Source organism: Eimeria necatrix, genomic scaffold (genome assembly GCF_000499385.1).
Source record: "Eimeria necatrix Houghton genomic scaffold, Enh_scaff866, whole genome shotgun sequence".
Lineage (NCBI taxonomy): Eukaryota > Apicomplexa > Conoidasida > Eucoccidiorida > Eimeriidae > Eimeria > Eimeria necatrix.
This window is the reverse complement of record NW_013651781.1, coordinates 4,857-16,320: the sequence shown is the minus strand read 5'-3', so window position 1 is coordinate 16,320 and position 11,464 is coordinate 4,857. Positions and strand designations below refer to the sequence as shown.

At 57.7% G+C, this 11,464-nt stretch overlaps 3 protein-coding genes across 3 annotated transcripts in view; 1 reads left to right on the top strand and 2 right to left on the bottom strand.

Moving 5' to 3' along the window:
• Nucleotides 1-957: 957 nt before the first annotated feature.
• On the bottom strand, nucleotides 958-1,485 carry ENH_00080150 (hypothetical protein; the record flags this gene model as incomplete). The annotated part of the gene is made up of 2 exons (XM_013577784.1): nucleotides 958-1,013; nucleotides 1,155-1,485. The coding sequence occupies 2 exons, from the start codon at nucleotides 1,483-1,485 to the stop codon at nucleotides 958-960; spliced, it is 387 nt and encodes a 128-aa protein (XP_013433238.1).
• Nucleotides 1,486-7,855: 6,370 nt separating this feature from the next.
• ENH_00080140 (hypothetical protein, conserved) lies at nucleotides 7,856-8,254 on the top strand (the record flags this gene model as incomplete). Its single annotated transcript, XM_013577783.1, has 1 exon — nucleotides 7,856-8,254. The coding sequence occupies one exon, from the start codon at nucleotides 7,856-7,858 to the stop codon at nucleotides 8,252-8,254; it is 399 nt and encodes a 132-aa protein (XP_013433237.1).
• Nucleotides 8,255-9,998: 1,744 nt separating this feature from the next.
• Nucleotides 9,999-11,464, bottom strand: part of ENH_00080130 (hypothetical protein) — a gene marked incomplete at both ends in the record, with an annotated part of 3,798 nt that continues 2,332 nt past the window's right edge. Inside the window, one exon of the mRNA XM_013577782.1 lies at nucleotides 9,999-10,378. Within this exon, the coding sequence (XP_013433236.1) occupies nucleotides 9,999-10,378 (380 nt within the window). The remainder of the gene's footprint in view (nucleotides 10,379-11,464) is intronic.

Sequence of the window (11,464 nt, the reverse complement as noted above, 5' to 3'; positions counted from 1 at the left end):
TGCTGCTGCTGCTGCTGCTGCTTACATTTGCTGCTGCTTCTGTGTTCATTTTGCTGCTGCTTGACAGATTTGATTTCTTTTTTGATTTCTTTTTCTTCATTTAAAAATTTAATTAACAAAAAAGAAGAAAACAAAACCACAAAATAAAACCCGCAGGGAGACCAACTCACCCCCACAATGCCTGCACGCAAACCCTAAACCCTAAACCCTAAACCCTAAACCCTAAACCCTAAATCCAAACCCTTAAAGAATTGTGGGGTTTAGGGTTTAGGGTTTACTGTCGGGGAAGTGGAAAACAGCTTCTAAAGAACATTTCATCAAATTAATTAAAATGAGAGAAGAAGAGCCGCAGACGGAAAGACAAACTTTGCGGCTGGGGTGTACAGACAGCTGAAAACAAGGGTTTGCTGCTGCTGCCACCGCGCGACCCCCCCCGCTGCTGCTGCTGCTGCTGCTGCTGCTGCTGCTGCTGCTGCTGCTGCTGCTGCTGCTGCTGCGGGGCTGCTGCAGCTGGATCTTCTTCAAAAACTCCCAGTTGGGACCTTTAATTATATTTATTTCTTTTTTTTGAGATAAACAAAAACAAAGAAATCCCTCAACTGCGCAGCAGCTGGCTATACACCCCAAGTGCGGCAGCAGCAAACTCCCCTGCTGCTGCATCTCCCCCAAGTCGAAAAACCTAATAAAAGAATATAAATAAATAAATAAATAAATAAATAAATAAATAAATAAATAAATAAATAAATAAATAAATAAATAAATAATTAATTAATTAATTAATTAATTAATTAATTAATTAATAATAAAGAGGAGGGAGGCTGCTGCGGCTCGGGGGCTTCGTTTTGCGCTGCTGCGGCGCGGCGCTCAAACCCTAAACCCTAAACCCTAAACCCTAAACCCTAAAACCTAAACCCTAAACCCTAAACCCTAAACCCTGAGGCCTACTTGAGGGTTTCATCAGAGCCCGCAGAGATCAAAGTTGAAGATGAGAAGCACAAGGCAGAGACCGAGCCCTGCAAAGCAAACCCTAAACCCCAAACCCTAAACCCTAAGCAGTAGACCCTAAACCCCAAACCCTAAACCCTAAACCCTCAGCGCCAAACCCTAAACCCTAAACCCTAAACCCCAGATCTGAAGTTTAAAAAGTGGCAGACCCACACGATGCGCATTTACAGCAAATATCCGACGAACGCCAGGCGGCAGCTGCAGTAGCTGCTGCTGCAGCTGCTGCTGCTGCTGCTGCTGCTGCTGCTGCTGCTGCTGCTTCAAAGCCTCAAGCTTTATCTCATACCCCAAAACGCCCCCTTCATACGTTCCAAGGCAAACAACTATGCGGGGCCCCTGGGGGGCCCCCTTGGGGGCCCCCTTGGGGGCCCCCTTGGGGGCCCCCTGGGGGGCCCCCTTGGGGGCTTCCCTAGGGGCCCCCTTGGGGGGCCCCCCAAGGGCCCCCAGGGTTTGTTTTTTGTGCCCTTTTTTGGAGAGCATTGGGCGTTGGGGTGTACAGACGGCTCGCGCTGCAGGGGGCCCCTTGAGGGGAAGCAAATGGGGCCCCCAAGGACCAAAAAAGGGTCAAAAGAAGAATAATTTGGACTTAATTGATTTTATTTAATTAATTTTATTCAAATTAATTCCAATTAAACCTTTAATTGCCCAAATTGCGCAGGAAGATGACCCCTGGGGCCCCTTGGGGGCCCCACAGGGGCCCCGCAGGGCCCCCAGGGGCCCCCTGCGCGGTGCAGCAGAAGCAGCACAGTTTGGGATTATTGGAATTGTTTTGAATATTAAAAATAAAATTAAAAAGAATTGTTTTGGAGAAGCTAGATATTTAATGCATGCTGCTGCTGCTGCTGCTGCTGCTACTGCTGCTGCTGCTGCTGCTGCTGCTGCTGCTGCTGCTGCTGCTGCTGCTACTGCTGCACTGCAGATTTAGCCTATTGGGGGCCCCCCAATTGCAGTGGGGCCCCACAGGGGGCCCCAAAGACAGGAGGCCCCCTGGGGCCTGCAGGGGGCCCCGAGAGGCAGCTAGCCACAGCTAGCCACAGCTAGCCACAGCTAGCCACAGCTAGCCACAGCTAGCAGCAGCTTCCCACAGCTAGCTGGAGCTATCTGCAGCTAGCCGCAGCTAGCAAGAGCTGATTGCAGCTAGCCACAGCTAGCTATATCTGGCCATAGCTAGCCATAGATAGCCATAGCTAGCCATAGCTAGCCATAGCTAGCCATAGCTAGCTGTAGCTAACCGTAGCTAGCTGCAGCTAGCTGTAGCTAGCTACTTCTAGCCACGGCCGGCCGTAGCTAGCTACGGCTAGCCACAGCTAGCCATGGCTAGCTACAGCTAGCCACAGTTAGCCATGGCTAGCTACAGCTAGCTACAGCTAGCCATGGCTAGCTACAGCTAGCCATGGCTAGCTACAGCTAGCTGCAGCTAGTCACTGCTAGTCAGTGGGCCGCAAAGCCAGCTGCAATTTGCTGCTGGGACTCCTGTGGGGCTTTCCTTTACACGCTCAGCAGCAGCAGCAGCAGCAGCAAAAGCAGCAGCAGCAGCAGCAAAAGCAGCAGCAGCAGCACCGGCAGCAGCAGCGTTAGCCGCAGCAGCAGCAAGGAGAGAAAAAAGACAGCTTTGCTCGATTAAAAGAGTGGAGAGCAAAATGGAGTCTGCAAGCAGACCCTAAACCCTAAACCCTAAACCCTAAACCCTAGGCCGCAAGTTCTCGCCCGAAATTAGGGTTTAGGGTTTAGGGTTTAGGGTTTAGGGTTTGTGGGGGAAGCCTAGGGCCTGCAGCTGCTGCCTGAGAAGGGCCCCCTTTTGGGGGGCCCCCCGAAAGTCTTTAAAAGAAACCCTCAAAAGGGCCCACCCGAAGTGGCCCACCACAAAACCCTTGAAGCGAGAGGGGCCGTCTAAACGCTGCTGCTGCTGCTGCTGCTGCTGCTGCTGCTGCTGCTGCTGCTGCTGCTGCTGCTGCTGCTGCTGCTGCTGTTGCTGCTGCTGCTGCTGCTGTAGTAGGAGGGGGGAAGAAGGCGGTGGCGACGGGCACGAGGCTGCGTTTGCTGCTGCTGCTCCTGCGGCTGCTGCTGAGGGTGTGCCTGCTGCTGCTGCTGCTGCTGCTGCTGTAGGTGCAGCAGCAGCAGCAGCAGCAGCAGCAGCAGCAGAATAGACAACAGTGACGAAGTGGGTGGGCCCGTCCACCTCCAGCAGCAACTTGAGGTGTGGGGCCCCACCATCTAGGGCCAAAAAAGGAGACAGCAGCAGCAGCGGGAAGCCAGCAGCAAAAGAAGGAGACACAAACGGAATGCTGCGCAAAGCAGCAGCTACCTGCGACAAGCAGCAGCAGCAGCAGCAGCAGCAGCAGCAGCAGCAGCAGCAGCAGCAGCGGCGGCGGGAAAGAGACAAAACGAAGGAACGAAAATAGCGGTAAGGAAGCAGATGCAGCAGACACAGCAGCACAATCGATAGCAGCAGCAGCAGCAGCAGCAACTACAGCAGCAGCAGCAGCAGCAGCAGCAGCACAAACAGCAGCAGCACTGGTTCTCACTTCTCGCTGAAGGGCGGACTCGACAGGGGGCCCCCTTGGGGGGCCCCCCTGGGGGCCCCCAGACCCTCGGGGGGCCCCCCTGCGAATAATTTCTTCCCAAAAATCCAATTTAGGTCTAAGACATTGTAGGGCCCCTTTAATATCAAATCCGAGAAAAGAAAATGGTATTGGGGGGCCCCTGGGGGCCCCCAGACCCTCGGGGGGCCCTCTGGGGGCCCCCAGACCTTCGGGGGGCCCCCAGGGGGCCCCTATACCTTCGGGGGGCCCCCAGGGGGCCCCGCAGGGGGGCCCCGGCGTTACTGGGGGGCCCCTGGGGGCCCCCAGACCCTCGGGGGGCCCCCTGGGGGCCCCCATACCCTCGGGGGGCCCCCAGGGGGGCCCCCCAGGGGCCCCCAAGACCTCACGGGGCCCCCAGGGGGCCCTCAGACCCCCAGGGGCCCCAGGAGGCCCTGGGGCCCCTACGGGGGTGTTGGCCCCAGGGCCCCCAGGTGACCCTGCTGCTGCTGCTTCTGCTGCTGCTGCTGCTGCTGCTGCTGCTGCTGCTGCTGCTGCTGCTTCAAGGGCTAGGGCCCCCTGCCTTGCCTGAGCAGCCTCGAGAAAAGGCAGCTGAAAAGGCAAAGAGTGCAGCAGCAAAACTAAAGTGGATAAAATGCCAACACAAAGTGCTGCAGGGGGGCCCCCAGGCCCTGGGGGGCCCCCCGGCTCTGGGGGGCCCCCCAAACCCGCTGGGGGACCCCCACTAGCAGCAGACCCTCCGCAGCCAGGGGGGCCCCCAAAGCCAGGGGGGCCCCCTAAGCCAGGGGGGCCCCCAGAGGCTAGGGGGCCCCCCCAAGTAGGGGGGCCCCCAAAGCTAGGGGGGCCCCCAGAGGATAGGGGGCCCCCCGAAGTACGGGGGCCCCCAAAGCCAGGGGGGCCCCCAAACGCAGGGGGCCCCCCAAAGGTAGGGGCCCCCCTGGGGGGGCCCCCAAAGGCAGGGGCCCCCCTGGGGGGCCCCCCAAACGCAGGGGCCCCCCTGGGGGGCCCCCCAAACGCAGGGGCCCCCCTGGGGGGCCCCCCAAAGGGTTTTGGGGGCCCCTCGGATTGGATTGCAAATTGGATGGCGAGGGCCCAAAGAAGTTGAGTGGCGATGGAGACAGAAAAAGGAAAAGAAAAGGAGACACAAGAATCTGAGCAGCAGCAAATGTTCTGCTGCTGCTGCTGCTGCTGCTGCTGCTGCTGCTGCTGCTGCTGCTGCTGCAGCGGCTGGAAGTGCGGCTGCTGCTGCTGCTGCGGCTGCGGCTGGAAGTGCTGCCGCTGCCGCTGCTGCTGCTGCGGGAAGGACTGCTGCTGCTGCTGCGGGAATTGCTGCAGGTGCTGTTGCTGCTGCTGCTGCAGGTGCTGTTGCTGCTGCTGCTGCTGCTGCTGCTGCTGCTGCAGGGCTTCGATGATTGCTGCAGTTAAGTGAGGGCAAGGCTCTCCCAGTTTGGAAAAGGCAGCAGCAGCAAAGGCAGCAGCTTTCCAACCCTCTTCTAAATCCAAGAAATTGGGGGGCCCCTGGGGGGCCCCCAAACCCTCTTTGGGGGCCCCCCAGGGCCCCCAGGGCCCCCAAGGCCTTCTGCCCGCTTTTGGGGGCCCCCCTGGACCCTCTGGGGGGCCCCGGGGGGCCCCCCCTGGGGGCACTGGGTGCAGCAGCAGCAGCTGCTGCCGGGCCCCACTTGCTGCTGCTGCATCTAGCTGCTGCAGCAGCTGCGGCACAGAAACTCCTAAACCCCTGAGGGCCCCCAGCAGCTGCCGCTGCGCTGCTAAGGGCAGGCAGGGGGCCCCCCGGGGGGCCCCCCGGGGGGCCCCCCTGCAGCAGGGAGAGTGGGGGGGGCCCCTCCACCAGCTGCAGCAGTATGCCTGCGCAGTCAACAAACACCTGCTGCTGCTGTTGCTGCTGCTGCTGCTGCTGCTGTTGCTGCATTTTTGCTGCAGCGGATAGGAATGAGCAGAAACACAGACACAGGTTTAGACGCTGGGCCTCCCAGGGGCCCCCTGCTGCTGCTGCTGCTGCTGCTGCTGCTGTTGCTGCTGGCCCCCCTGCTGCTCCTGGGTGACCCTTTTCTGCTGCTGGGGGGCCCCCTGCTGCTGCTGGGGGGCCCCCCGCTGCTGCTGGGGGGCCCCCTAGCAGAGCTGGTTGGGGGGCCCCCCGCAGCAGCAACTTTCCGCTGTTGCACAAAGCAGCAGCCACTGCTGCAGCAGTTTGCTGCTGCAGTGCTGCTGCTGCAGCAAGAGCAGCAGCAACCTCAACTAGCCCCCATAGAGAGGCGCCCCCAGCAGCCCAGGAAGCTGCTGCTGCTGCTGCTGCTGCTGCTGCTGCTGAGCCTGTCTTCTTTGCTGCTGCTGCTGCTGCTGCTGCATCGTTACCCATAGACGCTTCTCCACCCGCAGCAGCAGCAGCAGCAGCAGCAGCAGCAGCAGCAGCAAGCTTTTTGTTTGCTGCTTCGTAAAGCTGCTGCAGCAAGGCCTCAGTCTTTCCCTCCTCAGCTTCTTTATTTGCTGCTAAACACAAACCAGCGGGGGGCCCCTTGGGGGCCCCCAGAGGGGCCCCAAAATGAGAAAAGGGTTCATTTTTGGGACCCTTTCCTTTTGAATAAGCAGCAACGGGTTCTCGGGGGGCCCCCTGGGGGCCCCCCTCGAGGTGCAGGGGGGCCCCCTGGCCTGCACTCCTTTGGGGGCCCCCGTCATAAACTTGCTGCGGGGCCCCAGTAGGGGCCCCTCCAGGGGCCCCTACTGGGGGGCCCCTAAAGGGGCCCCCAGGGGGGCCCCCTGGGGGGCCCCCCGGGGGGCCCCCTGGGGGGCCCAAAGAGCTCTTGAGGCGTTGCCTGAGGGCCTCACAAGAAAGCAGCAAACGATTTATCTCTTGGGGGCCCCCCTGCTGCAGTCTCTTTAAAGACAGAGACACAAAAAGGCCCAGCAGCCGCCAACTCAACACAGGGGGCCCCCCAGAGGGGCCCCCAGGGGGGCCCCCAGGGGGGCCCCCAGGGGGGCCCCCAGGGGGGCCCCCAGGGGGGCCCCCAGGGGGGCCCCCAGGGGGGCCCCCTGAGGGGGCCTTTGGGTATCTGTGGGGCTTCAAAGGTAAGCGCGAAAACGTTTCTGCCAGCAAGCGCATGGAAGACTCGTCCACAGGCTGCTGCTGCTGCTGCCGCCGCCGCTGCTGCTGCCGCTGCTGCTGCTGCTGCTGCTGCTGCTGCTGCTGCTGCTGCTGCTCCAATATGCTGAAAAAAGCCTCAAGCAAAACAGCACTCTCCTCGTCAGGGGGCCCCTGGGGCCCCATCCAAGGGGGCCCCTCAGGTTGGTCCCAGAAGGAACCCCCTGGGGGCCCCCAAGTGGGTACTTGGGGGGGCCCCTGGGGGGGATTCCAGGCATTTGCCTTGGCTGTTGCCCACAAGACGGTGCAGATGTGTTTTGGCTGTAAAATTTGCTGCTGCTGCTGCTGCTGCTGCTGCTGCTGCTGCTGCTGCTGCTGCTGCTGCTGCTGAGGTGCATGTACACCCCAGTAGGGTCCATCCAGATCGCCTTGGCATTCTAATAGACGCCGCCGTAGCCCACGCAGCAGACTGTGCAGCTGCTGCTGCTGCTGCTGCTGCTGCTGCTGCTGCTGCTGCTGCTGCTGCTGTTGCTGCTGTTGCTGCTGCTGCGGTTGCTGTTGCTGCTGTTGCAGCTGGTTCAGGACTGTTACTGCCCATGCGAGACTGCTGCATCCCATGGGGCTCAGGAGTGCCCTCTGTTGCTGCTGTTGTTGTTGCTGTTGCTGCTGTTGTTGCTGCTGTTGCTGCTGCTGCTGCTGCTGCAGGTGTTGCTGCTGCTGCAGGTTTTGCTGCTGCAGCAGGTGTTGCTGCTGCTGCAAGCGCAGCCCAGCCGTCAAGACGGCCTCCAGGATGACCGCCGGCGCATCAAGTACATTACCACCTAGCTGCTGCGGCAGCAGCAGCTGCTGCTGCTGCTGCAGCTGCTGCTGCTGCTGCTGCAGCTGCTGCTGCTGCTGCTGCCTGAGCCTGCAGAGAGAGGCCAGGGCTGCTGCTGCCACAGGCAAGTGCCTCCCAGAGAGTTTGCTGAGGCCCTTGCGCAGCAGCAGCAGCAGCTGCTGCTGCAGCACAGGGTTATCGAGGGTGGCCTGCTGCTGCAGCAGCTGCTCGCCCTGCTGCTGCTGCTGCTGCTGCAGCAGCAGCACCAGCCTGTGCAGCGCAGCAGCAGCATTTGCGGGAGTCACAAAAGCCCTAAACCTCCACAGCAGCAAATTCAAAACTGACACACTTGGGGCCCTGCTGACAGCAGCAGTCAGCAGCACATTTAATTCCCTATAAATGGTCCTTGGGGGGCCCCCAGAGGGCCCCCCAAGGGGGCCCCCTGGGGGGCCCCCCGGGGGCCCCCCCTGGGGGCCCCCAGGGGGGGCCCCGCAGGGGCCCTCTGGGGGGCCCCCAGAGGGCCCCCCTGGGGGGCCTCCGAAGGAGCTCCCAGGGGAGCTCCCAGGGGGGCCCCCAGGGGGGCCCCCAGGGGGGCCCCCAGAGGGGCCCCCAGGGGGGCCCCCAGGGGGGCCCCCAGGGGGGCCCCCAGGGGGGCCCCCTAAAGGGCCGGAGACTTCTGCCCTCAGTGCAGCAACAGCTGACATAACATCAAATACCAAATCCCCTGGAGAGTGCCCTGGGGGCCCCCTAGGGGGGGCCCCAATAGTACCCTCGGGGGGCCCCCCTAAGGCGACTTGACCTGGGGCCCCCCGAGGGGCCCCCAAGGGGGGCCCCCGGAGGGGCCCCCCAGGGGGCCCCCCTCGCCGCTGCCTCCAGAAGAAAGGAAGGGGCCCCGTGGGGCCCCCCACAAGGGCGGTGCCAGGGGCCTCGTGGGGGGCCCCTTGGGGGCCCCCCTGGGGGGCCCTTTGAGGGGCCCCTTGGGGGGCCCCTTGGGGGGCCCCTTGGGGGGCCCCTTGGGGGGCCCCTTGGGGGGCCCCTTGGGGGGCCCCTTGGGGGGCCCCCCAGCCATTCCTGGTGGGGGGCCCCTGGGGGGCCCCTAATAAAAGGCGTGGCGCTGTGGGGGCCCCCCTTGTTGGGTCTTCGTTGGGTTTGGGGGCCCCCTTAGGGGCCCCTAAGGGGCCCCCAGGACCCTGGGGGGCCCCCCCTCGGGGGGGGCCCCTATTGGGGGGCCCCCCTAGGCCTCGAAAAGAGCCATGGGGGGCCCCTAAGGAAACTTTTGCTGCTAAAGGAGACACAGGGGGGCCCCCCGCTGCAGCAGCAGAGGGGGGCCCCCCAAGGGCTGCTGCTGAGGCCCTGGCGCTGCTGGGGGGCCCCCCCAGAGCTGGAGACACAGGGGCCCCTAGGAAGCGGGCCCCAGGCGGCATATACTGCTGCTGCTGCTGCTGCTGCAGTTGCTGCTGCTGCTGCTGCTGCTGCTGCTGCTGCTAGCGCGCAGCTGTGGGGCCCCCTAATAATTATGTTTGCATATTTCAAAACAATAAATCCCTTTTTAAACTAAATCATTATTTTTTAATAATAAAATCAGTAACTCTCTTTATAAGGCACTCCAGGGGCCCCCGGGGGGCCCCTGGGGGCCCCAGGGTCACTTGGGGGCCCCTGGGGGCCCCCGGGGGCCCCCAGGAGGACCCTCAGGGGGGCCCCCTGGGGCCCTTCGTTTTTCTTATTTTTTAATTCTATTTATTTATTATTTCTTTATTTTAAATTTAATTTTGTTTTATGTCTTTTGTTGTTTGGAAATACTCCAGATTTATTGAGCTACAGATTCTGCATTCCCCCCCTAAACCCTAAACCCTAAACCCTAAACCCTAAACCCTAGAAGTGTAAACCCTAAACCCTGAAAACCCTATGCTCTTAAACCCTAAACCCTGGGATCTAAACACTAATTAGCATAGCTGCCCCACAGGGAGGAAGATCTCCACCGTAAACCCTAAACCCTACACCCTAAAATCTAAACGCTAAACCCTAAACCCTAAACCCTAAAAGTGTAAACCCTAAACCATAAAAGTGTAAACCCTAAACCCTAAAAGTGTAAACCCTAAACCCTAAAAAGCTAAGCTCTGAAACCCTAAACCCTGGGATCTAAACACTAGTTGGCATAGCTGCCCTGCAGGGAGGAAGATCTCCACCGTAAACCCTAAACCCTAAACCCTAAACCCTAAACCCTAAACCCTCCTGGTGCTCTTTTGTCCTTAGCAGGAGACAAATGAGAGAAAAATGAAAAACAAAGAAATAATTAAATCAAAGTTTTAAATAAATAAATAAATAAAATAAATAAACAAACAAATAAATAAATAATTTATTTATTTATTAATTTAAAAAAATAAATAAATAAATAATAAATGAGTGCTGCTGAAGTGTACGTACAGCACAGGTTCCCTCAGCAGCAGTTTCTTTCACTGAGTGAATAATAAATAAATTTTATAAATTAAAATTTAAAATAAATAAAAGAATAATTATTATAAATAATAATATTTTAATAATGCTATAAATGCCATTTAAATGCATAATAAATACTATTCCTTTGCAGCTTTGCGCGCTGCTGCTGTTGCTGCTGCAGCCTTTGCTGCTTCTGCAGCAGCAGCTGCTGCTGCTGCTGCAGCTGCTTCTGCAGCAGCAGCTGCTGCTGCTGCTGCAGCTGCTTCTGCAGCAGCAGCAGCTGCTGCTGCTGCAGCTGCTGCTGCTGTTTTGTTTCTAGACGCTGCCGGTGCCGCTGCTGCTGCAGATGCTGCTGCTCTATATGTAGGCGATGCTGCTGCTGCAGCTGCTGCTGTTTCATTTCTATTCGCTGCTTTTGCTGCTGCTGCTGCTGCTGCTGCAGCTGTTGCTGCTGCTGCTGCTGCTGCTGCTGCTGCAGTTCTATTTCTAGGTCAAGGGCAAACCCCTAAAGCCCAATTCCTCGCGCTCCTCCGCGACCGCAGCCCTGCCCCCGCCCCCAAACCCTAAACCCTAAACCCTAAACCCTAAACCCTAAACCCTAAACCCTAAACCCTAGAGTTGAGGGTTTAGGGAGGCCATGAGGAAGTCTTCAAAGGCGCGAAGATTTGGAGGGATAAGAGGACACTGGGGGGGACTTCGGGGACTTGAAAGTGTTTCCTGAAAATAAAAAATAAATAAATAAATAAATAAATAAATAAATAAATAAATAAATAAATAATAAATAATAAATAAATAATAAATAAATAAATAAATAATAAATTAATTAATTAATTAGTTTTTAATTAATTGGTAAATTGGGAATTGAAGAAAAACGAGAAAAAGAGGAATTAAAGAAACGGAGAAAAAGAAGAAATGATAAATGGTGAAAAACAAATAAATAATTAAAATAATGATTAAAATAAATAATTAAAAATAAATAATTAAAATAAATAATTAAAATAAATAATTAAAATAATAATTAAAATAAATAATTAAAAATAAATGAAAAGAAAGATAAGCAATTAAGAGATGAGAAGAAAAGAGACGAAGAAGCTGAAAAAGAGACATCGCACTACTACCGCTGCTGCTGCTGCTGCTGCTGCTGCTGCTGCTGCTGCTGCAGCTGCTGCTGCTGCTGCTGCTGCTACTGCTGCTGCTGCTGCAGCTGCTGCTGCTACTGCTACAGTTGCTGCTATAGCGCTACTACTGCTGCCGCTGTTGCTGCTGCTGCACCTCCAGCTGCTAAAGCTACCCGACCTACAGCAGCAGCACCTGCTGCAGCTGCTGCTGCTGCTGCTGCTGCTGCTGCTGCTGCTGCTGCTTGCCTCTGCGTCTGCTGCGAACTCGCTGCCCAAGTCGGGGAGAATAATTTCCGTAAAAGATCCGAGAAAAGGAGCAGCAAAAGAATTCAAAGGACAAACAATTTCAGCAACACTGGCTTGTCTTTCTCCGCCTTCCCGCAGCAGCGCTGCTGCTGCTGCTGCTGCTGCTGCTGCTGCTGCTGCTGCGCTCGGCGACCCCGCAGGCCCCCCC